The 26,350-nt window shown below is 39.6% G+C and overlaps 1 protein-coding gene across 1 annotated transcript in view; it reads right to left on the bottom strand.

The window, feature by feature from the left end:
* The window catches only part of LOC308554460 (phospholipid-transporting ATPase ABCA3-like), a gene marked incomplete at both ends in the record, with an annotated part of 195,441 nt that overhangs the window by 43,927 nt on the left and 125,164 nt on the right, over positions 1 to 26,350 (bottom strand). Inside the window, 4 exons of the mRNA XM_081131700.1 lie at positions 8,894 to 9,104; positions 21,417 to 21,621; positions 21,779 to 22,028; positions 25,559 to 25,859. Coding sequence (XP_080987826.1) covers positions 8,894 to 9,104; positions 21,417 to 21,621; positions 21,779 to 22,028; positions 25,559 to 25,859 — 967 coding nt within the window. The remainder of the gene's footprint in view (positions 1 to 8,893; positions 9,105 to 21,416; positions 21,622 to 21,778; positions 22,029 to 25,558; positions 25,860 to 26,350) is intronic.

The following is a 26,350-nucleotide window of genomic DNA, read 5'->3' on the forward strand; positions in this document are numbered from 1 at the left end:
AGAGATTGGGTTTCATTATAGGAAATGAACTATCCCCAGGACAACAAATCCCACAATTATAATCAAACCAAACTCAGGGAATTAAAAACCAGATGATTATATTTGAAGAACACTATTTCCCAATAGGTTTGTTCCAGTTGATAGCTAATGACAGTTTGTGCTGATAATTGAAGAGTTCTGAAAAGTCTTTTTGATGAAGTAGGTGTAGACATGATAAGTTTTCCTGGCATCCATTAGGAACAAGAAACAACTACAGTCTACTTTTCACATTTCTAAACCAAATCAATCAAGTAAGGGAGTTAAAAGTATGAGATACAGCCTAGAACTCAACAGTAGAGAACAGATAGGAATAGCTACAGTGGCTATGGAACTGCATTTAAAATTGTATTTAATTTCAATAAATTTAAGTTTAAATAGCCACATGTGGCTAGTAGCTACCATATTATGCAGTACAGATATAGTCTGATATCTGAAAGGCTAATTGTGGTGCTGCACAGGCAGACTCAAGAGCCATCTCAGATGAGTGAATAAAGAAAAATTGAATTTGTTAGAAGGGAATGGGGGTATCCAAAGGGAAGGGCTACACAGCACTGAGCCAAAGGGTATTGGGTCCATGATGGCAGCAAAAATATACTTGGGACAGTGAAGCAAGGAAGATGCATAGATGGGACAACAGGAGAGCCCAGGCTGGGCTGCTGTGGCTCACTGAGAAGTTGGAGAGGGAAGGGACCTTGGGGAGAGGGTCAGGATGAGCTGCCACCGCCCAATGCTCCTGTTTGCAAGTCTCGTGGGGTCCCCACCCCTTGCATCAAGGAATGGAGATGGTTGGTGCAGGCATGCTCCACTGGTGGGGAGCTTGCACTGGGTCCTTTGTTCTAAGCTTATTTATCCCTTTCTTGCAAGTGGTAATCTCAGGGGAGGGTCTCAATGGAATATTCATCAGCTTTCCAGGTGTGCTCTTTCAGGGTCGTGGTCTCCACTGATTGGTCAGTACAAGGGAAGGGGGTCATTAGTCAATGTATCTAGTCCTGAGTCAGCCATGGTGCAGACTATATAGTCTGTTAGATGGGCCAGATACAGAAACCCAGGTACAGAAACTCAACAGGGCAGGAAGCCCCTAATACCTAGCAAGGGGCAAAATTGGGAAAACAAGAAACTTGTCCCCAGGGTAATCCTTCCCTAGAATATTGCTAGTTATGCGGTTTAGACCTCCTGAGCATCCCTCCCTAAAGGTAACATCTAGGCCTCAGTTGTATTTCAGCAACAGGCCCAGATAAGCAGTGAAACCAGAGAAGTAGCACCATGGCTGGGGTTTAGACCCCAGAGTCCTCAGTGGAAACCTGCCACAACTGAGATCTCCCTCCAGACCTTCACCTGCTGCCTGTGGGAGCCCAGCCAGCCCCCTCGCGCCTCAGCAATTCCTACCAGTCTCTATGGGGTCTCCACTTTTCGTCCTTGGTTATGAGGGTGCTCTGCAGTGCGTCTTCAGTTGCAGTTGATTATTCAGGATGGTTTTCTATATTTTAGTTGTAATTCTAATTTGGTCCCAGGAGAGTGTCAGTGTAACTTCTACTCAGTATGCTGCCATCTTTAATCTCTCCCTCAACTAGAGCTCTTGAAGGGAGGCTCTTAGTGGATCACACCAGCTTTCACAGTTCTGATTTGTGACCCCCTTTCCCGGTGAGCCTGCCCCTGCAGGATGGTGCAGGTGGGGTTTGGAGTAATAATAGCACAAGGCTGCCTCCAGTGCTTGAGGTGGCTCTGGCTCTGGCTCTTGTGGGGATGACCCAGTGAAGGCCTCTAAGGGGGAGCTCCAAAGAACCAGTTCTGGTTTGCATAAGGGCTGGAGATCTTCCCTTGGCTTGTCACCCAGGCAGGTTTTGGAATGCAAATCCAGGCTTTGGGAATGCAAATTCAGGTTGCCCCTTATTGGGGGTGGTACAGATGCTTGGCCCTCAAGGGAGCTGGGCACTTGCCCTACAGCTCAGGGCCACCCCACCAGAGTTCCAGAAGTGAAGCTCCAGGTTGCACAGTTCTGATTTGTGGCCCCTTTTCCCAGCCAGTGTGCCCCTGCAGGATGGTGCAGGTGGGGCTTGGAGTGATAGCACAAGTATGCCCCCTCTGCTTGGGGCTGCTCCAGCTCCTATGGTGGTAACAGAGAGCCTGTCACTCTGTAGCTCACTGTCAGGGGCCGTAGTGCAGGCCTCTGGGAGGGGGCGGCAATGACCCAGTTCTGGTTTGCACTTTGTTCCTGCTATGGATCTGCACTTGGCTCGGTGCAGACCACTTTTGGAATGCAGATGCAGAATTTGGGAATGCAAATCCAGGCAGCCTCTTGTTGGGGGTGGTGCAGGACCTTAGCAGGTTAATTAAGTTCTGGCTTCCTGGCTTGGCAGTGCTTGGCAAAAGATCCTGAGGGGAGGTTTGCAAGTGTACATCTCCCCCTTATTCACAAGTGGCCTGTAGCCTGAGGCCCTGCCCAGGTTGCCTTCCTTTGAGGATTGCGCCCCCTTACCCTTTGGGAGGGGGGAATATTGACTCTTAGTCCCCCGCCACTCAGTTCATTGTTCGTCTAAGGCTGTCCATAGTTTCTCCAGAGGGAAAAGCACTGCTCAGGTCCCTTTTGGGAACAGCCTACAGTTCTTTATGTCAGACTTAAGCTTGGCAGGGTGGTGTCACCAGTATTTGGAGGACAGAGTTAGTGCACTTTCTCTAGCTCGTGCTGTAAGAACAGAAAGGCTAGACCCTGGGAGATGGCATCTGGGGATGGTGTAGGATGTTGGCTTGGGACTGGGACCTCAGAAGCCTGCCTTCCCAATCTCCAGCGCTATGCCACCCTGATAGTCTCCTCCTGGTTTCCATACACCCCGAGTCTCCTTCCCTCCACCAGAGCCCTGGGTGAGTGCCTGAGAATGAGTCTGTATGGGGTGGTCTTTACGGAGAATGCCCTGGACTCAGGCAGACTCCCTCCCCTTTCCAGTGGGCCGATTCCCCATTTATTTTTTGCTGCCAAATGTTATGCAGGCTCTTCTTTCAGGCCCTGGTCTTCTGGGTTGGGGGTCCCTTCCTCTGGGGGGGAGGTTTTTGCAGCCACAATATTTATCTGTCTAAAGCTGCTGCCCCTGGATGCAGGGACCAACCCTTCCCGTGCCTCCGTCCCTCTTACCAGTCTCTGTGTAGCTTCTGCTTGTCAATCCTTGGATATAATACTCCTGTTCAGGTGTCTTTCTGTTGTTAATTCAGGTTTATTGCTCTAAGTTTTAGCTGTATCTCCGGTTCGGTGCTGGGAGCAGGTGTACATTGCTTTCACCTCTTCAGCCACCATCTTCAATCTCACCATCTATTATTTTTTTGTTTCATTTCTATCTCATCTCCTGCTTTTTGGATGTGATTGAATTTTTCTCCCTTCTTCTTCATTGTGTTTTGGAAATTACACTTTAAAAATATTCTTTCAGTAGTTACACTGAACATTTAAACATGCCTACTTAATTTTTCCCTCTGGCTGCTTCAAAGACCTTTTGAGCATTGGTGTTCTGAAGTTTCACAGTGATGTGTATAGGCAAGTAATTTTTAAAAATGATTTAGTCCCATTTGTTTATTTTTGTTTATTTTTCTTTTGTTTCTCGCACCCTAAGAGATGCATCAGTGAAGATTCCACTACGTGAGATGTCTGTGACTTTACTGCCTATGTTTTCTTCCAGGATTTTATAATTCTGCAGCCTACATTTGAGACTTTGATCCATTTTGAATTTATTCTTGTGTATGGAGTAAGTTGGTGATCTAGTTTCATTTTTTTTTTTTTGCATGTACCTGTCCAATTTTCCTAACACTATTTACTGAAGAGACTGTCTTTACTCCATTGTATGCTCTTGCCTCCTCTGTCAAATATAATGGGAGAATATATTTGCTAAGGATACATCTGATAAGGGACTAATTTCCAAAGTGTACAAAGAACTCATACAACTCAACAAGAGGAAGACAAATAACCCAACTGAAAAATGGGTAAAGGACCTAAACAGACATTTCTCCAAAGAGGACATATGGATGACCAAGAGACATATGAAAAAATGCTCAAAGTCACTAATCATCAGAAAGATGCAAATTAAAACCACAATGAGCTATCACTTCACACCTGTCAGAATGGCTCCATCAACAAATCAACAAATGACATGTGCTGGCGAGGGTGTGGAGAAAGGGGAACCTGGTGCACTGCTGGTAGGAATGCAGACTGGTGCAGTCACTACGGAAAGCAGTATGGAGTTTTCTCAAAAAATTAAAAATGGAGCTGCCATTTGACCCAGTGATCCCACTTCTAGGAATATATCCTAAGAATCTTGAAACACTAATCAGAAAGAATATATGCACCCCTATGTTCACAGCAGTGCAGTTTACAATAGCTATGATCTGGAAACAGCCCAGGTGCCCATCAGTAGATGAGTGGATAAAAAAGCTTTGGTACATTTACACCATGGAATACTATGCAACTGTAAAAAAGAAGGATCTCTTACAGTTGGAGACAGCATGGATGGAAATGGAGAATATTATGCTAAGCGAAATAAGCCAGGCAGAGAAAGACAAGTATCACATGATCTCACTTATATGTGGAACCTAAAGAACATAATACACTGATGAACAAAATAGATATAGTGACAGTGAAGCATGGAACAGGCTGACAAATCTCAGAGGGAAGTTGGGCATGGGTGGGGGTGGGGAGAGATTAACCAAAGAATTTATATGTATATATACATAACCCATGGACACAGACAATAGTGTGGTGAAAGCCTTGGATGGAAGGTGGGGGCAGGGTGGAGGGGGTCAATGGAGAAAAAAGAGGACATCTGTAATACTTCTAACAATAAAGATAAAAAATGATGTAGTAGGCTTTCTGAAATTGATTTCTGATTTTCAATGATTCTGGAAATTCTCAGCCACTATCGTTCTAACGCTACTTCGTCTTCTAATATTTCTTTCTGTACCAATACACTAGAACTCCTCACTCTATCCTCCATGGTTTTTCAAATTTCTTTTTTTTCTTATCCCATTTTGTTATCCCTTTTTTCCCCCATTTTGTTGTCTCATGGGAGACATTAACTATATTTTGTATTCATCTTTTTTCAAAAGTGATTTATATATAATTATATATTTTAATTTTTTTTGTACATTCCAGTGGCCAGACATTACATAACTTAATATGTGCTCACCCCCAATAAATCCCATATTTATCCAGCACCACACATAGTTATTAGAATATTATTGACTATATTCCCTATGCTGTACTTTACATCCCCACAACTATTCTGTAACAACCAGTTTGTATCTTAATCCCTTTACCTTTTTCACCACCCCCACTCCCCCCAATCTGTGAACTCCTTTAGTTTTTTCTTGTCTTGGAAATTCTTTATATGTCCTTTGATTCTAAATGATACCTTTGCTGGGTAGAGTAACTTTGACTGTAGGTTATGCTTTTCATTACTTTGAATGTTTCTTGCCACTCCTTTCTGGCCTACAAAGTTTCTGTTGAGAAATCAGCTGACAGTCTTATGGGAGCTCTCTTGTAGGTAACTAGCTGCTTTTCTCTTGCTGCTTTAAAGATTCTCTCTTTGTCTTTAACCTTTGGCATTTTAATTATGATGTGCCTTGGTGTGGGCCTCTTTGGGTTCTTCTTGTTTGGGACCCTCTGTGCTTCCTGGACTTGTATGTCTGTTTCCTTCACCAAGTTAGGGAAGTTCTCTGTCATTTTTTTCAAATAAGCTTTCAATTTCTTGCTCTCTCTCTTCTCCTTTTGGCACCCTCATGATGCATATGTTGCTATGCTTGAAGTTATCCCACAGGCTCCTTATACAATTCTCATCTTTTTGGACTCTTTCTGCTGTCTTGATTGGGTGTTTTTTTGCTTCCTTATCTTCCACATCACTAATTTGATTCTCAGCTTCATCTGCTCTACTGTTGATTCCCTGTAAATTATTCCTCATTTCAGTTAGTGTAGCCTTCATTTCTAACTGGTTTTTATTTATGTTGTTGAGGTTCTCACTAAGTTCCTTGAGCATCTTTATAACCAGTGTTTTTAACTCTGCATTTAGTAGTTCGCTTGTCTCCATTTTGTTTAGTTCTTTCTCTGGAGATTTCTTCTGTTCTTTCCTTTGTGACATGTTTCTTTGTCTCCTCATTTTGGCTGCTTCCCTGTGTTTGTTTCTATGTATTAGGCAGTGCTGCTACATCTCCCAGGCTTGGTAGAGTGGCCTTATGTAGTAGGTGTCCTGTAGGGTCCAGTGGCACAGCCTCCCCAGTAACCCCAGCTGGGCACGAGGTACACCCCCCATGTGGGCTGTACACCCTCTTGTTGTAGTTGAATCTTGATTGTTGTTAGCATGTCAATGGGAGGAATTTACCCAGGCTGATCAGCTTCAAGGACCAGCTGTGAGTCTTTTTATTCATCTTTAACCACCAATTCTCTCTTCAACTATTTTGACTGTATAATATTCTGATATTTTTATCTATTGAGTTCTTAATTTAAATTATTATTAATTCTTTTCATTTTTCCAAGTTCTGTTTGTATCTTTTTCAAATCTACTTGCTCTTTCTCCATATACATATATAATGCACATATATATGTAATATATGTATCCATAGTACACGCATATGTGTAATATATGTCTATATGTTCTATTATTTATCATATATTCTATGATTTGCTCATATACCTGACACTCTGTTATTATTTAAATATTTTAAAAATACATATTTTATATTCTATTCTAAAAATCTCCAAATTTTAAAATTTGCAGGCTGATTCTGATTCTACAGTTTGTGGTTTCTACTAGTACTTGCTCTTAAGGCCTTGCTTCTTTTTTTTTTTTTTTTCCTTTGTTCCTTTAACCTGATCTCAAGCTCCCTAGATAGTTTACCTGTGGGAACACTTTGAAGTCTGGAAATTGCATATACCTTTGCCACTCACCTAGGGGCACAATCAACTGAGGTTATTTAAATGATCAGGTTATTTATTTTTTTGGCTTACATAGGTAGTATGATTTCAGGTAACAAACCTGTATGGGTACTTGCCTGTGGGTACAAATTCCAAAGGGAAATTATTATTTTTTATTCCAGTGCCAAATTCAAACTTTGTAAATTTCCTGTGTCCGTGTCCTACTGTGGCATTAAGTTTTATTCACCCTTATAATGAAGATGTAGCCCTTCTAATTTCCAATTTTAGATAGGAAGATACTAAACCTTTGTTGTACGTGCTTCTATGTCTTATTCTGACCTCTGTGATCCTCACATCCTATGAAAATGTAAAGTTAAGGTGACCAGATTCTGTCTATAACCTCACGTGAAAGCTACCTTTAATGACTGCTTACTTTCAAGGACACTTGCTTCCACTTTATTGTTGGCCTCTGCCAATTCCATACTGTGTTCTCAGTTCATTATTTTGGCAGAGTATCATTTACAGTGTTTGTTCTGTTGCAGAAAAGGAGAAGTCTCCTTTGATATTCTAATTGCCAAATCTACTGACTTCTTTTTTTTGGTTCTCACTCTTCATGACTCTTTACAAAGAGTCATATTCTTCCCCAAAAATGTTTTCTAAAACTTTCTAAAACAGCAATTTCTTATAATTCTTCCTATTAATTATGTTTATTGGGGTGACATTGGTTTACCAAATAGGTTTCAGGTGTAAAACTCAACAAAATATCATCTGCACACTGCATCATGCCCCTATCACTCAAATTCAAGTCCCTTTCTGTCCCCATTTATCCCCACTTTGTCCACCTCAACCTACCCCCACCCCCCTTTCCCTCTGGCTATCACCACACTGTTGTCTGTATCTATGTGTTATAAATGTATATATTTTCTTAAATGATCATTTTATTCTAGGTTAGGGCTCACAAACGCAAATGCTTTCAGGGGATTCTTCCCTGCATAACACAGTATTTCTCTTTGAAGAGGTGTGCAAAATATACAGACATTTGCTTTCCATAATTTGGGGATTGCTTTGAGAATGAGTGCTAAGGCATATTTTCTTAACATTTTTTTTTGGTCTGTTACCCAGAGGCTTAAGTCTTGCTCATGTGACATACTCTTTGTGATCGGTGAAGGGCTAAGGGAATGAGGCAGGAAGCCCATGCTTGTGGGGCTCTGTGATGACAGGGAGGGATGAAGTGATCAAGTTCTCAAGCTAGTTCAAACTCCTGTCAGGAAGAAAAGGGAGGAGACACAGATGTAAGAAAACTGCAGAGGACAGGCCTGGAAGGAGGAGGAAATGAATTACTTGTAAGTATGTCAGGGGCATACAGAGTTTTTCTTCTTTCTGGAAAATCTTATTTGGCTGCTCAGGATCTTTAAGTTAAGGAAGAGTAGCCACAGCATAAAACCTTTCCTGAATGAAATTGTCAGCCTCTCTCAAGAACTCAAAATTCCTCTCCATTCTTCCCTCTCACCACCACTATAAAGTACAACAACATCAAGGGGTAGTACTTTTAAAGATAGTAAAAGTCTAAGGTCAAATATATTTTTGATATCATTTATTCTAACTTTCCGAGGCTGGCCCTTTTAAGAAGAAAGTTGCTGTTTTGTTTTTAATTAGTCTCTCTCTTTCTCTGTTTCCAACAAATGAGTCTCAGGAACAAATGTTCCTAAAATTTCCAAGCTCTTGTGCAAAACAGATTTCCTGAGTCATGTGACAGCTGAGCTACAGGATGGAGAGGAGGAATCTTGTCAAAGGACTGACATATATCAGGGACAGTCCCATTACTTCAACATGAAGACCCCACTCCAACATGCCTGCAGTAATATCACAGGCACTCAAAGTAATTTTTATTGACTGACATCAAATTCAGGATTTTCCCAAACCTGGAACTTACTTGTCTACTAATGTCCTCAGTTATTTATCTATACTTACTATATACAGCATCCATCAAGAGACTCAGAATGCCTGAAAGGTAGTTGAACATCACAAGTTTGATGTAGGCAGAAGAACTTTTAGAAAACAGGAAGCTCAGCAGATACATGAGGGGAACGGCAGACCAGCCGTACAGCATGAAGATCAGCATTGTGTCCAGGAAGTGGTAATCTGTGAGATACACGTTGAATTTGCAGATTTTGAACACTCCCTGAAACACAGGATACGGAGATAAAGGAGAGTGACACCTAAGTGCAAAAATAATTCAAACCCAAACATTTAGAAAAGGAAATAGCAAGTCCTGTCCTTATGTAGCATAGAAGTACTCATTGATTACATCATTTTGCTTCTTTTTAAAGAAAGCCCTCCTCCAGAGGGCAGTCCAGAGAGCAGAACTGCTATAATTCCCTTTATTACTATTACTTTTCACTTGGAAACTTTTTTTTTTTTTTAATTCATAAACAAAGTCAGTATCTTCTCCCCAAATAATTCTAATTCTCAACTTCCCCGGAAAACAGACTATTTCTGTAGAGATTTTTACTCTTGACGACACACCTTACCCATCTCCGCTGCCCACCTTCAGACTGGGTCTCCTGTTCTATTCTACTACCACACTCCCATCACATCCACTTCAGCAACTTTGGGATTTCTTTAGAAATTTCCTATTCTTGTTAGTACTTTTCCTTGTTAGCAAAGTGGTATTCTTATTCTCATTTTACAAATCAGTTAAGTGGTTCACCTAACGTAGCACTAGAGTGGCACACTCAAAGTTAGCCAGAGTTGTTGCCTCCAGATTTTATAGTGTTTACATTTTGTCGCGTAACTCATTGTACAGAATAATTACATGTAGCAACAATAGGCTTTCCTTAGTATCCTTGTCTATCTTTTTTAAATTAAATTTATTAGGGTGACATTGGTTAATAATATTATACAGGTATCAAGTATACATTTCTATGATATGTCATCTGTATATTGTACTGTGTGCCCACCACCCAAAATCAAATCATCAGCATATATTTGGCTCCCTTTGACGTTTACTAAGCTCCCACCCCTTGCCTCTAGTAACCACCATACTGTTATCTGTGCCTATGAGTTTCAGTTTTATATCCCACATATGAGTGAAATCATATGGTTCTTAGCTTTTTCTGTCTGCCTTATTTTGCTTAGCATGATATTCTCAAGATCCATCCATTTTGTTGCAAATGGCAGTATTTCATCTTTTCTTATGGCTGAGTAGTATTCCATATCTATCTACCAGAAATGTTTGAAAACATTTATTAAGAAAAGATGTATGTACCCCTATACTCACTGAAACATTATTCATAGTGGCCAAGACAGGGAAACAACTAAAGTGTCCTTTAATAGATACTTGGATAAAGAAGATGTGGGTAGATACCCAGTAGAGGGATTGCTGGGTCATATGGTAACTATATACTTAATTTTCAAGGTGCCTCCATACTGATTCCCATAGTGGCTGAACCAGTCTACATTCCCACCAGCAGTGAATGAGAGTTTCGTTTTCTCCACAGCCTCTCCAACACTCGCTATTACTTGTCTTGTTGATAAGAGCCATTCTAACAGGTGTGAGGTGGTGTCTCATTGTAGTTGTGATTTGCATCTCCCTAACAGCTAGTGAACTTGAGCATCTTTTCATATATTTGTTGGCCATTTGTATGTCTTCTTGGGAGAATGTCTATTCGGTGTCTCTGCCCATTTTTTAATTGGATTTTTTTGTTATTTGGTGCTAAGATATATGAGGTCTTTATATATTTTGGATATTAACCCCTTGTTAGCGCTGTTGCTTGCGAATATCTTCCCCTATTTTGTTGGCTGTCTTTTTGTTTTGTTGGCGGTTTCTTGTGCCGTGCAGAAAGCTTTTTTGTTTGATGTAGTCCCATTTATTATTTTTGTCTTTACTTCCCTTGCCTTTGGGGTCAACTTCATAAAATCTTCTCTAAGACCAAGGTTCATAAGTGTAGTACCTATGTTTTCTTCCATGTAATTTATTGTTTCAGATTTTATATTAAGGTGTTTCATTCACTTGAATAAATTTTTGTACATGGGGACAAACTATAGTCTAGTTTCATTTCTTTTGCATGTGTCTTTCCAATTTCTGAGCACCATTTGTTTTAGAGGTTTTCCTTACTCCATCATATGTTTTTGGTCCCTTTGTCAAAAATTATTTGCCAATATACATGTGGTTTTATTTCTGGACTCCCAAATCTGTTACATTGGTTTGTGTGTGTATTTTTTTGCCAATAACATGCTTTTTTGATTGTCACTTTGTAGTATAATTTGAAATCAAGTAGTGTCGTACCTCTGGCTTCATTCTTTTTTCTCAGGATTACTTTGACTATTTGGGGGTCTTTTGTGGATGTATTCAAATCTGATGATTATTTTGTTCTATTTCTTTTAAAAATGGAATTGGTATTTTGATGGGGATGCATTAAATCTGTATATCGGTTTGGTAATGTGGCCATTTTAATTATGTTGATCTTCCAATCCATGAACATAGAATATCTTTTCATTTCATTCTGTTTTTTTCAATCTCCTTTAATAATGCTTTGTAGTTTTCAGTATACAGGCCCTACGCATACTTTGTTAAGCTTACTTCTATGGCAAGGAAAGATGGCGGCACTGTGAGAAGCAGCAGAGCGCCCCCACTCCCAGCCACAAACTCGATTGACTCCTAAAATCCTATGTAGCCAGTTTGGAAAAACCAGAGAAACATACCTGAGTGGACATAGTGCGAATAGGGAGCACTGAAGAAACATCAGAGAGTCTGGTAAGAGAGGGGGGCGTAGAAAAGGGGAGTCCCCCTGAAGCCTGTGCTGGGCTCTGAGCCCAGAGGGTTGGAGGCTGCAGGGCTCCCTTCCCTCAGGAGTGCGGACTGGCATCCAAAAGCGGGGATCTCAAACCCAGAGTAGACGAGAGGGGAAGGAGAGCCCTGCACAGAGGGCAGAGGGACCCATGGGAGCAGTGAGTCCGCAAGGAGGGGATGGTGCCTTCCTAGGAAACAAAGCTTCTAGTGGCGGACGTGACAGGTGTCTTATGCTCAGGGTGCCATCCATAGGAAAGGCTGTCTCAAAGTGTGGTACCCTAGTGGTAAGGGACCAGAGCACTGTGCTGAGCAGCTGCACACAGGGACCCTCTGCCTCCCTGTAGGGCATTGTGTTGAGCCCCAGAAATCATTGAATCTGTGTGGCATGGGGGATGCCCTGAGCTCCCAGTGCTGAGAGGCTGGGATCTGTGACCAGCCCTGAAGGGCTCTGTGGTGGCGCATGGAGCCACCCCAGCTTTGCTGAGATTAGCAATTTTGCCTTGGTGCGCGGGCAGCAGGACCTTGCCAGGTGGACTCTCTGCCTGTGTGTTGCTTTGTGCATTTGTGAGTCTGATTGAGGAACTGGCTTCCACCTTCCTGATGTGCACTGAGCGGACAGACTAGTGGTGTCTGCATAGTGGACTGTTTGAGGGGTGCTCTTGGTGCGACCAGCCAACCATAGCTGAGAAGGGAGGGGTGAAGCCCACCGACCTCTCCTGTAGCCTGGAAGAACCACCCCCAAGAGGAAAGGGGCTGGTCCAGATCACTGAGGCCCCAGACACACCTGCAGGGCACAGTCCTGAGGGGGAAGGGAGAACAGCTCACAGGAGGACATTACAAGAACAAGACTCTCAGGGACTGTTGTTTGGGAACTGGAGGAAATGCTGAAAACCCCTGCTGGGGGCTGGGCAGGCAAAGGGCTCACTGGAATATTTTTAAATCAAACCCATTCAGCCCAGACTGCTGAAATGGCCCATACAGGAAAGGCAACAGGCTGAAATCAATCTGAACCTGCAGCAGGCCAGAGTATGGGGAACTAGAATCAGAGGACAGGGTAGGGACTGAGGAGCTGGCGGTGGAGCAGAGACTAACTCCTGCACAGTGAGTGCCTGACAGCGACACCTCTAGGGGGAGTGATACCCTGGGCTACACTTGCCATCCTGCACCCTAAAGACTACAGAAGACTCTGGAGCAAGACCAGGCAACTACAAAGTTGCAAAATAGCTGACAAGAGGAGGTGGCCCACAGAGAGCCTCTGATCATCCATCTACCTAAGGTCACCAGAGCCAAACCTGGACGCTCCTCACATTGGCTGATACATGAGTACCTCCCAGGAGAATGGAAATCAGCACACAAAACAGAGCCTCAGACAACACCAGCTGCCCAGAAGAAACTCAACCGATTGACTTTTTTTCTTCTGTTGTTTTTTTGTTTTGTTTTTCTTTTGTTTGTGTGTTTGTTTTTTCTCTTTTTCCCTTAGGAAGAAGAGAAAGGGGGAAAAAATTATTTGTTTTTTTTCTTCTTTCTTAAATTTTATAATTAAAATTTATTTAAAAAACATTTTTAACTAAATTTTTTTTAAAAAGAATTTTGTCTTGCTTAGCTTTTTTTTAGTTTTGTTTCTCTGTTTTTGTGTTTTTTTAATTTGCTTTGTTTTGTTTTATCCTTGGTTCTACTATCAAGACTTTCTTGATATCCCTGCTTAACGACTGGGACTTTATCATTATAATCAAGTTTACTGCTTTTCTCTATAGTTTCTCCCAAATCTCTTACCGGACTCTCTCCCTGTCCAGGCTTTATCTCTCTCTTTCCTCTCGATCCATTGTCATAATTTTTTTTCCTTCCTTTCTCTTTTCCTTCTTTTCTTTCATTCTTTGGTTATAGTCCATTTCTGTCTTCCTATCTTTTTATTCGAATGTTAGTTTTTCTTATTCTCTTTATTGTATTTTTACTTTCTGATTTTCAACTATTATCCTGTTCCTATTCTCTCCCTTAATTTTTGCTAGCCCTTCTTTCAGAATCTTTTCTCTGCGTTGGTTATCTTCCAGTAGCTTCTCTATTTTTTACATTTTAGTTTTTTATTATTTTATAAATTTTCATCACTGTTAACAACAATACGCATCTCTCTAAGCGTTACTTTTCTTTCTCTCTCTCTATTTTGTGTGTGTGTGTGTGTGTTTTCCCTTCACTCTCCCAGTTCTATTTTCACTTGGGTTGTTTTCATTGTGACTGTCAAGATATTTTGTAAGATACCCCTTGTTTCCTGGAAGTTTAGTTGTGTATTGTCCTGCCTAGACAGCACCTGTACAACAGCTGACACAATGAGGTTGGGGCTGAGACACAGTTAGCCAACCTGAGAGAAGAGTCCTCCCAAGGACTGGTCAATGACAATCTAGACCCAACCACAACAGGAGAACATAAAAAAGTACTAAAGGGGCACCCACAAAAGGGACACACCTAGAGCAAAGAGCTCAGAAGTATAAGGAAAACACAACTCTGGGCTCCAGTGGACTCACAAGACAAAAATCCCATCCCACAAGACTGGGAGACAGAAAATATATCTAATGTATAGATACAAACATGAAGACCTACCAAAATGGGGAGACAAAGAAACAACCCCCAAATTAAAGAAAAGAAAACACTGCCAGAAGAAGTCTTTGCTGAGATGGAGTTAAGCAAGTTATCAGAAACGGAGTTCAGAGTATTGATGATGAAGATGTTCCAGGAACTTAAAGAGAAAAACAAAGCAATAGAGGAAAAGATTGAGGACTTTAGAGAAAACATGAAAAAAAGAGATACATAACATAAACAAAAATCAGAGAGAAATAAAGAATGCTAAATCTGATATCAAGAATACACTGGAAGGAATTAAAAGCAGGCTCAATGAAGCAGAGGATGGAATAAGTGGCTTAGAAGACAAGGTAGAAAAAAATCACTCAATCAGAGCAGCAAGAAGGAAAAACACTTAAGAAGCATGAGGACAGTCTAAGGGAGCTTTGGGAAAACATGAAGAGAAACAACATTCGCATTATAGGAGTGCCAGAGGGGGAGGAAAGAGAGCAAGGGATAGAGAACTTGGTGGAGGAAGTAATGACAGAAAACTTCCCTAGGCTGGTGAAGGAGAAAGCCACACAAGTTCAGGAAGCACAGAAGCTTCCAAACAAGAGGGACCCAAACAGACCCACTCCAAGACACATCATAATTAAAATGGCAAATGTCAAGGACAAAGGAAAAATATTAAGGGCTGCAAGAGAGATACAAGTAGTGACCTACCAGGGAACCCCCAGAAGGCTGACATCAGATCTTTCAACAGAAACTCTTTATGCCTGAAGGGAGTGGCATGAAGTTCTCAAAGTAATTAAAAGCAAGAACATGCAACCAAGATTGTTTTATCCAGCAAGGCTATCATTTAAAATTGAAGGTGAAATAAAAAGCTTTCCAGACAGAAAAAGGCTAAAGGAGTTCAGTACCACCAAACCAGCATTGCAAGAAATGTTAAAAGGACTGCTCTAAGAAAACGAAGGAATAGTGAGAGAAAGGTATATCAGCATAAAGGGAAAAAATGGCATTAAATAAGTTTATATCAATAGTAACCTTAAATGTAAATGGATTAAATGGCCCAATCAAAAGACAGAGGGGAGCTGAATGGATAAGAAAACAGGACCCAAATATGTGTTATCTACAAGAGACCCACCTGAGAGCAAAAGACTCACACAGGGTAAAAGTGAAGGGATAGAATAAAATATTCCATGCAAATGGAAAGGAAAAGAAAACTGGAGTAGCAATTCTTATTTCTCACAAAATAGACTTCAAAATAAAGACCATAACAAGAGACAAAGATGGTCACTACATAATACTAAAGGGATCAATCCAACAGGAGGAAATAACCCTTATAAACATTTATGCACCCAATATAGGAGCACCTAAATATATAAAAAATTTTTGGAGAACTTTGATATTGACAGCAACACAATCATAGTGGGGATATTTAACACCCCACTGTCAGCATTGGACAGATCATCAAGACAAAAAATCAACAGGGAAACACAGACCTTAAATGACTCACTAGACCTAATGGATTTAATTGACATTTACAGAACATTTCATCCCAAAGCAGCAGAATACACATTCTTCTCAAGTGCACATGGAACATTCTCAAAAATAGACCACATGTTAGGGCACAAGGCAAGTCTCTACAAATATAAGAAAACTGAAATCATATCAAGCATCTTCTCGGATCACAATGCCATGAAACTAGAAATCAACCACTATAAAAAAAACTCAAAAATATTCAAACACATGGAGGCTAAATAGTATGTTATTAAACAATGAATGGGTTACCAATGAAATCAAGGAAGAAATGAAACACTTCATAGAAAGTAACTAAAATGAAGAGACAACAACCCAGAATCTATGGGACACAGCAAAAGCAGTCTTGAGAGGAAAATTCATAGCATTACAGGCCTATGTCAGGAAACAAGAAAAAGATCTAATGAACCATCTAACACAACAACTAAAAGAACTAGAATGAGAATAGCAAGAAAAGCCACGAGGAATTAGAAGGAAGGAAATAATAAAGATCCGAGCAGAAATTAATGACATAGAGACAAAAAAAAAACAATACAAAAAATCAATTAAACCAAGAGCTGTTCTTTGAAAAAATAAATAAGATTGATGCACCTTTAGCTAGAGTCACTAAGAAACAAACAAAGAGAGAGGACCCAAATAAAATCAGAAATGAAAGAGGCGATATAACAATTGACCCAACAGAAATACAAAGGATTGTAAGAAAATACTATGAGCATTTGTTCCCCCATATGCCAACAAATTGGACAACATGGGGGAAATGGGCAAATATCTAGAAGCATACAACCTTCCAAAGCTGAATCAAGAAGAGGCAGAAAACCTGAATAGGCCGATAACAACTAATGAAATTGAAGCAGTAATCAAAAAACTCCCAGCAAACAAAAGTCCTGGACGAGATGGATTTACAGGAAAGTTTTACAAAACCTTCAAAGAAGAATTAACCCCTATTCTATTCAAACTATTCCAGAAAATTCAAGAGCAGGGAAAACTCCCAAACTCTTTTTATGAGGCCAGCATCTTCCTAATCCCAAACCAGATAAAGACACTATAAAGAAAGAAAATTACAGGCCAATATCCCTGATGAACATAGATGCTAAAATCCTCACTAAAATACTAGCAAACTGGATCCAGCAATACACTAAAAAGATCATACACCATGACCAAGTGGGATTTATTCTGGGAATGCAAGGCTGGTACAACATCCGCAAATCAATAAATGTGACACATCACATAAACAAAATGAAGGACAAAAGTCATATGATCATATCAATAGATGCAGAAAAAGCATTCGACAAAATCCAGCACCCATTTCTGATAAAACTCTCAGCAAAGTGGGAATATAGGGATCATATCTCAACATAATAAAGGCCATATATGACAGACCTACAGCCAACATCATACTCAATGGGAAAAAACTAAAACCATTTACATTAAAAACAGGAACAAGACAGGGATGTCCATTTTCACCACTCTTATTCACTGTAGTACTTGAAGTCCTAGCCACAGCCATCAGACAGGAAGAAAACATAAAAGGTATCCAAATTGGAAAGGAGGAAGTAAAACTGTCATTATTTGCAGATGACATGATATTGTACATAGAAAACCCTAAACACTCCATCAAAGTACTACTAGATTTGATAAACGAATTTGGCAAGGTGGCTGGACACAAAATCAACATCCAGAAATCAGTGGCATTCTTATACACCAACAGTGAACTTTCAGAGAGAGAAACTAAAAACGCAATACCATTTACCATCGCAACTAAAAAAATAAGATGGGAATAAACTAGGAAAACTATGCGACACTAAAAAAAAAAAAAAAAAAAAAAAATAGAGGAAGATTTAAACAAGTGGAAGAATATACCATGCTCATGGATTGGAAGAATTAATATCATTAAAATGTCCATACTACCCAAAGCAATTTATAAATTTAATGCAAATCCTATTAAAATACCAACAGCATATTTCACAGACCTAGAACAAACATTTCAAAAATTTATATGGAACCAAAAAAGACACCGAATAGCTGCAGCCATATTGAGAAAAAAGAACAGAGTGGGAGGTATCACATTACCAGATTTCAAACTGTATTACAAAGCCACTGTAATCAAAACAGCCTGGTATTGGTACAACAACAGCCATATAGATCAATGGAACAGAACAGAAACCCCAGAAATAGACCCATGCCACTATGGTCAGTTAATATTTGACAAAGGAGGCAAGAACATCCAATGGAGTAAAGACAGTCTCTTCAATAAATGGTGCTGGGAAAATTAGACAGATACATGCAAAAAAATGAAACTAGACCACCAACTTTCACCATACACAAAAATAAACTCAAAATGGATAAAAGACTTAAATGTAAGTCATGAAACCATAAAAATCCTGGAAGAAAACATAGGCAGTAAAGTCACAGACATCCCACATAGTGGAATTTTCACTGATACATCTCCTAGGGCAAGAGAAACAAAAGAAAAAATAAACATATGGGACTACATCAAACTAAAAAGCTTCTGCACAGCAAAAGAAAACAGCCTCAAAATACAAAGGAAACCCACGGTCTGGGAAAACATATTTGCCAAGGATGAATCTGATAAGGGGCTAATTTCCAAAGTATACAAAGAAGTTGTACTATTCAGCAAGAGGAAGACAAACCACCCAATTAAGAAATGGGGAAAGGACCTGAACGGACACTTCTCCAAAGAGGACATACAGACGGCCAAGAGACACATGAGAAAATTCTCAAGGTCGTTAATCATCAGAGAGATGCAAATTAAAACCACAATGAGGTATCACTTCACACCTGTCAGAACGGCTACCATCAACAAATGAACAAATGATGTGTGCTTGCGAAGCTGTGGGGTAAGGGGAACCTTAGTACACTGCTGGTGGGAATGCAGACTGGGGCAGCCACTATGGAAAACAGGATGGAGGTTCCTCAAAAAATTAAAAATGGAGCTGCCTTTTGACCCAGTGATTCCACTCCTAGGAATATATCCTAAGAATCCTGAAACACTAATCAGAAAAGATATATGCTCCCCTATGGTCATAGCAGCACAGTTTACAATAGCTAAGATCTGGAAACAGCCCAAGTGCCCATCAGTAGATGAGTGGATAAAAAAGCTGTGGGATATTCACACCATGGAGTACTACACAGCTGTAAAGAAGAAGGATCTTGTACCCTTTGGAACAGTGTGGATAGACCTGGAGAAAATTATGCTAAGTGAAATAAGCCAGGCAGAGAATGAAAAACATCACATGATTTCGATTATATGTGGAATCTAAAGAACTTAATAAACAGATGAACAGAATAGATTCAATGACATGGAAGCATGGATCAGACTGAGGAATGTCAGAGGGATGGAGGAGGGCGGGTGGGTGGAGGGGGAGAGAGTAACCAAAGAATTTATATGCATATTTGCACAACCCAAGGACACAGACAATGGTGGGGAGAGGGACTGGGGAGGGGGATGGGACGGGGTGGAACGGGTCATTGGGGAGAAAAAGGGACATCTGTAATATTTTCAACAAAAATAAAATAAAATAAAAACATCATCAACAACAACAAAAAACACAAAAAAAAAACACCCCAACACCAGACAGCGAAGGACAAAGTCAGAGGGACCTAAATTGAATGGATGGTGGTGGTGGAGATGAACTTGCAATTTTTAGAGGAAATAACTTTCTGGAAATCTGTACCTTGTCAGTTAGTATCGCAATTGCTCTACAAATATCAGGGTTATGCCTTTGGGCAACTGTACAATTGTATAGCAGGAAAACCAAGAAGTAAATAGTAAGGTTAAGCTAAGAAGTCACTGTACAGTTAATGACTGATGTCCATGACGTCGGCAGCAATAGCAATAGAGATTAGCGGGTCATAGTTGAATCCAGCATCTGTAGCTATGGGTGTCTTCTTTCTGAATGGGCGTACTATACACCTACACAGAATAAATGCAGTGAGGCAATCAAGGAAAAGTTGGGATGACCTAGGAATCCCTGTGTTTGAAGGTCTGGAATCCTTCAATGTTACAAATCATAACCTATTTTAAAGAAAAATCAAGTTCCTTGTTAGATAAATAAGCAACACTCTGTTCTTGGAGAAGACGACTATGCATGGTAAGTATGTAGATTCTATCCGAATTAATCCTTAAATGAACAAGGTGTTCAGGTAAAAACCTTAACCTCTTTATTATGAAATGTAACACATGCCCGAAAGAGTATACAAGACAGAAATAAATTATCACAATGAATTATAGCAAAATAACCCCATGAGTAACTACCACAATGCCAGTACCTGAAGAAACCTACTGTGAACTCCTCCAAATCCAGTAAAAGTACCCGCGATTCTGATTTTTACCATGAAGCTTCTTTTTTTTCTTTTTATTTCCGAATAGTGTGATCACATAGGTGTGCATCCCACAACATTAAGATAGAGTATTGCAGGTCCTGAAATGATGTCGTTTCATTCAACATTTTCGTTATAATATTGATGAGATGCTGTAGAAACTTAACTTGTGTTTATATCAAGTAGCCTATAATATAGGCTACTATTTCAAGTAGATAAAACTAGTCTTGTTATGTCATTTCACTTAAAGTCACAGAACCTATTGATGACAGTTTGAACTTTTTATGAACGTATTGTACAATATGCATCTTTTTATATCTGGCTTCTTTCACTAGGCATTATGAGATTCATCCATGTTATTGAATATAGTTCTACTTCATTCTTTATCACTGCTGTATAGTTTCCCCTGTAGTATCATCATTCATTTACCTATTTTACTTTTGATGGGTAATAGGTTGTTTCCGGTGTTTGGTTATTGTATGAGTTTGTTAGGGCTGCCATAATAAAAATATTATGAACTGGATAGTTTAAACAACAGAATTTTATTTTCTCACAGTTCTGGAGGCTGGAAGTCCAACATCAAGGTATCATCAGTGTTGGTTCTTCTTAGGGCTCTTTCCTTGGCTTGTAAACAGCCAGCTTTTTGCTGTGTCCTCACATGGTCTTTCCTCAGTACTTGCACATCCCTGGTGTTTTTTTGTATATTCAGATTTCCTCTTCTTAAAGAGGACCCCAGTCAGATTGAATTAGGACCCACTTTAACTGCTTCGTTTTAGAACTTAAACATATGAGATTTGGGGGACATAATTTAGCTCATAAAAATCATGGTCCTGGCTGGCTGGCTCAGTTGGTTGGAGTGACATCCCGCACACCAAAAGGTTGTGGGTTTGATTTCCGGTCAGGGCACATACCTAGGTTGCGGGTTTAATACCTGGTCTCAGTGCATATGGGAAGCGACCAACTGATGTTTCTCTCTCAAGTTCTCTCTCCCTCTCTCCCCGCCACCCCACCCCTCTACCTCTCCCTTCCTCTCTCTCTCAAATCAATAAGCATATCCTTGGGTGAAGATGAACGAATTATTATGAATAATGATTCCAAAGGTTTTCTGTAACATGCCTCGTGGGTAAAATTTACACACATTTCAATGTATTTTCTAAGAGACTAAGCAAAGACAGTTTATCAGCAGAGTTAGGTTTATGATGTCGTCGGAGAATAGGAATTTCCCATGGGGTCCAGGGGGTAAATGAGCTCTCAAAAAACTTTAACACTCACCAGTAGTAAGCAGCAGGCAACGAAGAAGATGGCCAGGTCCCACAGTAGAGCAGAGAGCCAGTACACAAGGACACAGACCCCACTCACAAACTGGATGTGCTTGGCCTTAGAGATTCTCTCAGTCACTGTCAAGAGACAAAAGCCACTGACCAAAAAAGCCATGCCAAAATGTATATTTAAGGCCACCGCCTGTTCGACTGGAAACCTAGAGAAGGAACAAAAGTAGATATATATATAAAAAAATCAACACAGCAGAAAATAGAAATTCCTATTAATAGCTATGTTTAATCATACAGATATAATCAGAGTTGGATAAAAGCATTTAAAGTATAAAATTCTATTCTAATAAAAGGACAACATACCTTTCACGCTCTTTCTTATCAGCAGAGGGTAGCTGAGGTTTATTGGAGACTGTTAAGGAAGCATTAGGGCCAGAAATTAACATGAAAAGAATATTGTCTAAAATGGCCAGGGTCAGGGCTGGTGAATGGTATGCTTGATTGTTGAACAGACCAGTAAGTATTACTTCACCTTTATTCACCTCAAGGGAAAATGCAACAATGCAGAAGTGAATGCACTCTTCAGCTTTCACGAAATATTGCTGTAGGCCACCTAGGATGACGACACGATATTGGTTAGTTTTTCCAAAATACAGATCATCTGCAACATACAGGGCAAAAGTAGGTTTACAGTGTCACTGTGACACTCTTCTGCATTAATAAAGCTATTGTAATAATCATAACCTGCATGTCTTTGTTCATATGAACAACTGTAACCCTGCTTTTGCCCACCCCTGTGTGTTCAGGAAGAAAACAACTCATTTTACTCGGTTATTATCCCTTTCAATTTTACAATAATGATTATTTCAAACATTTGCCATTCACCTTAAGTACTGTATCATTAAATTCCAAGCTTTCTTACTTCATTGCCAATAATCTAAACTCCTATTTCTCTGAGAAAATACAGAAAACATGGTATAGACTCTTTAAACTTACTTTTCTGTCTTAAATTGATCTATGAGTTACTTTCATCTATAGACTTTATTGCTTACTTTACAGCAGACAAAATCTTCCTGTGAGAAAATGAAACAGCTGGATTAAAAAAATGAGAAATCACCTATTTTAAGGTATCACAGATCTAGGAAAGCAATGAACACTTGGAGTCCAAGACCTTGGAAAGAATGAAAAGGCACTGAACTAAGACAAACATTCTATGCACCTTTTTTGTTTGAGGCATTTTAGATTTATTAATGGCAATGGTGCCTTAGGCAAATCCTCCAGCTCTCAGTAGAATAATAAAGGAACAATATGAACAACCCCATACACATAACTTTGACAGTTTAGATGAAATGGACTACTTCCTCAAAACATAAACTATTGCTTATCTCACCCAATGTGGTAGATGTTAAATGAATAATTATAAATATTAAGGAAATTTAATTTATAAATTTAAAATTTCCCCCCAAATAACTCTCCAGGCCCAGGGGTGTGTGTGTGTGTGTGTGTGTGGGGTGTGTGTGTGTGTGTGTGTGTGTGTGTGTGTGTGTTTAAGTTTAAACATGGAGGCAAGATTTTATTGTGAGTTAAGGGGAATTAATACCCCCTCGGAGAAGTGGAATGTGGGCAGGCTTCCTTAAAGCACTGCCATAAAGCACTGCCAGACATGTTTTTACTGGAGAATTCTAAAAAATATTTGAGAAAAAATCAACACTAATTATACACAATATGTTTCAGAAAACAGAGGAAGAGGCAACATCTCTCAATTCATTTTATGAAGCTAGTAATACCCTGGTAGCAAAACCATACAAAGGCAATATGAAAAGGAAAATTACAGACCAATATCTTTCACAGATATAGGTGTAAATCTCCTTGAAAAATGTTAGCAAATATATTCAGCAAGATAAAAATATAATAAAACACTATGGCCAAGTGGGGTCTATTTTAGGGATGCAAGGCTGGTTCAGTATTTAAAAATCAGTCAATATCACCCACTGTATTAATAGGCTGAAGAATAAAAATCACATAATCATATCAATCTATGCAGGAAAAAACATTTGAAAAAACTATCGCTCATGATAATAACTGAGAATATGGGAATACAGCTGAACTTCCTCAACCCTGGACAGAATATTTACAGAATCCCTACAGCTAACATTATACTTAATCATGAAAAAACTGCATACTTTCCCCGTAAAACTGGGAACAGGAAAAGAATGTCTACTCTCACCACTCTGACTCAGCATCGTGCTGGAGATTCTATCCAGTGCAATGAAGCATGAATAGGAAAAAGAGGCATATGGATCACAGATAAAGAAATAATACTGCTTTTACTTGCAGATGACATAACTGTCTATATAGAAAAATCTCAAGGAAGCAACAAAAAATTCTAGCATTAATAAAGGAGTTCAGCAAGTTTGTAGCATATGAGATAAACATAAAAACCAGCTGCTATCTATACACTAGAATAAATATATGGGCACCGAAGTTAAAAATACAATGCCATTTAAATCTGTTCAAAAAAGGAAATACTTAGCTATAAATTTAAGAAAACATGTACAGTACAGGAGTCATATGATGAAAAGTACACAACACTGATGAAAGAAATTAAAAAGTTCTAATGAAATGGAGGCATATATTATGTTCATGGATTGAAAAGCCCATGTCCATTCTCCCCAAATTGATATACAGATTTAATCTAATTCTTATAAAAATTCCCACAAATTTTTTTATAGGTCTGGACAAGGTATTCTAAGATTTATAGGGAAAGCCAAAGGAACTAAACAATTTTGAACAACAAGAATAAAGTAGGAGGAATAGTCTACCATATTTTAAGCACAATATTGGTGAAGTAACAGATACAGAGATTAATGAGGTAGAACAGAGAACCCAAAAGTAGACCCACACATGCCCAACTCATTTTGGATAAAGGCACAAAATAATTAAGTGGATTTTGCCACTCAACAAATGTTGCTGGAGCAATTGGATATCCATCGGGACAAAAGTTAATCTTGATGCATATCTTACACATTATACTAAAATTAATGTGAAATGGATTAGAAACTTCAATGTAAAATATAAAATGATAAAACTTTTAGAAAACTATAAACCTTTTGTGAGAAAATCTTCATTATTTAGGGCTATGCAGAGTTTCAGACTTGACTCAAAATACACAATCCATAAAAGAAAAATTTAACAAATTGGACTTCATCAAGATAAAAAATTTTCCTGCAAAACCTGTTAAGATGATGCAAAGATGGTTGACAGTATAAGAAAAAATATATAAACGTCTCTTATGACTCAACAGTAAAAGAAAACACCATTCATTTTTAAAAGGCGCAAAAGAGCCCTGCCGGTGTGGCTCCGCTGGCTGAGCACTGTGCGGTTCACTGAAAGATCGCCAGTTCGATACCCAGTCAGGGCACATGCCCAAGTGTGGGTTCAGTCCTTGGTCTGGGTACGCACAGGAGGCAGCCAATCATTGTTTCTCTCTTACATTGACGTTTCTCTCTCCCCCCCTCTCTCCCTCCCTCCCTCTCCCTTCCTCTCTCTAAAATCAACAAAAGCTTTTTTTTAAAGGAGCAAAAGACATGAACACATAGTTCAGATGAAAAATAAGCACATGAAAAAGATGTGCACATTAGGAAAAAGCAAATTAAAACAACAATAAAATATCACTACATACCTACAAGAATGGCTAAAACAAAATTAATGACAACACCAATGCTGGAAGAGGTGCAGGAGATGGAGGAATAGCTGGGGACCACCATGCTATTCTGTAAGGCCTAGGCTCATGTGAGACATTACATTCTGACCAGATCCTGAAAACAACAACAAAAAATACCTCCTGCTTAATTTCATGGTAACATGTATTTTGGCACTTCCCCCCCCCCCTTTTTTTTTTTTTTACTTGAAGAACAAGTGCCGTGTAGGCAACCCACAGCCAAAGTGCCTCCACTAATAATTAATGTCTTCAGGCGAGTGGCCTGAAAGAGGGTGTTTCTTGACCCTGAGTTGCCTCTATAAAATTGGTGACCGACAGGAAAAGAAAGGAGCAGGTAGCCACACATACAGTTAAGATCCTTCTTTACAAGTCCCACAAGGAGATATTCATCTAAGAACAATGCTTTTCTTAATGAGCCTTACCTTTTACTTCCTTAATTGTGTGGTTGTCAGACTCTAGCATACTTTTTAGAGATTTTAAGAAAATTTGAGTCACATTAGGATTCCCAGAAACAGATACAGGCACAATGGTCTGACCATATTCACTCAAGTTCATTTGCCTGGCATGCTCACTGTAACTGAACAAAAGCCAGTCAGTCCGTGAGAGTAAGGCAAGCGAGCCCGTAAGCGCCAGGATCTGCAGGAGAAGGAGCTTCCAGTTGCGCCAATTGAATATGACCCTCTTCATGAACATGGCGCGGAACTGCTGGCGGTAGAGGGTACACTGGAGAGAGGAGAGGGAAACAGAACATTGCAATATTCATAGACCTAAACAGGCGAATCACATTGAAATTAGGATGAGCACTTTGGAATTTGTGGTAGAGATACATGACGTTTTCAAATATTTGGAATAGAATCCAAATATAGCAGGTAATGCACGCAGGTAGGTTCAGCCTTTCGCCTCTAAGGCAGGGGTCCACACGGCTATACCCATTCATTTCTGTATTGTCTATGGTTGCTTTTTGCTACAATGACAGGGCTGAGTGGTGCAACAGAGAGACCACATGGCCCACAAAGCCTTACAAATGTATTGCCTCTTTACATAAAGTTTTCTGACTTCTATTCTAAGGTATTAAATAAGATATTTATGTTCTAGCTTTTGATATAAGATACTTAAAATCTCAACGAGATGATTTTCCTTAGACCTCTGATAGGAAAACCAGAGTATTTTATAGGAGGAATAGATAATTAAGAGGGTGAAAAAAAATGCCTGGC

The sequence above is a fragment of the Miniopterus schreibersii genome, assembly GCF_964146895.1.
Source record: "Miniopterus schreibersii genome assembly, chromosome: 3".
Classification (NCBI taxonomy): domain Eukaryota; kingdom Metazoa; phylum Chordata; class Mammalia; order Chiroptera; family Miniopteridae; genus Miniopterus; species Miniopterus schreibersii.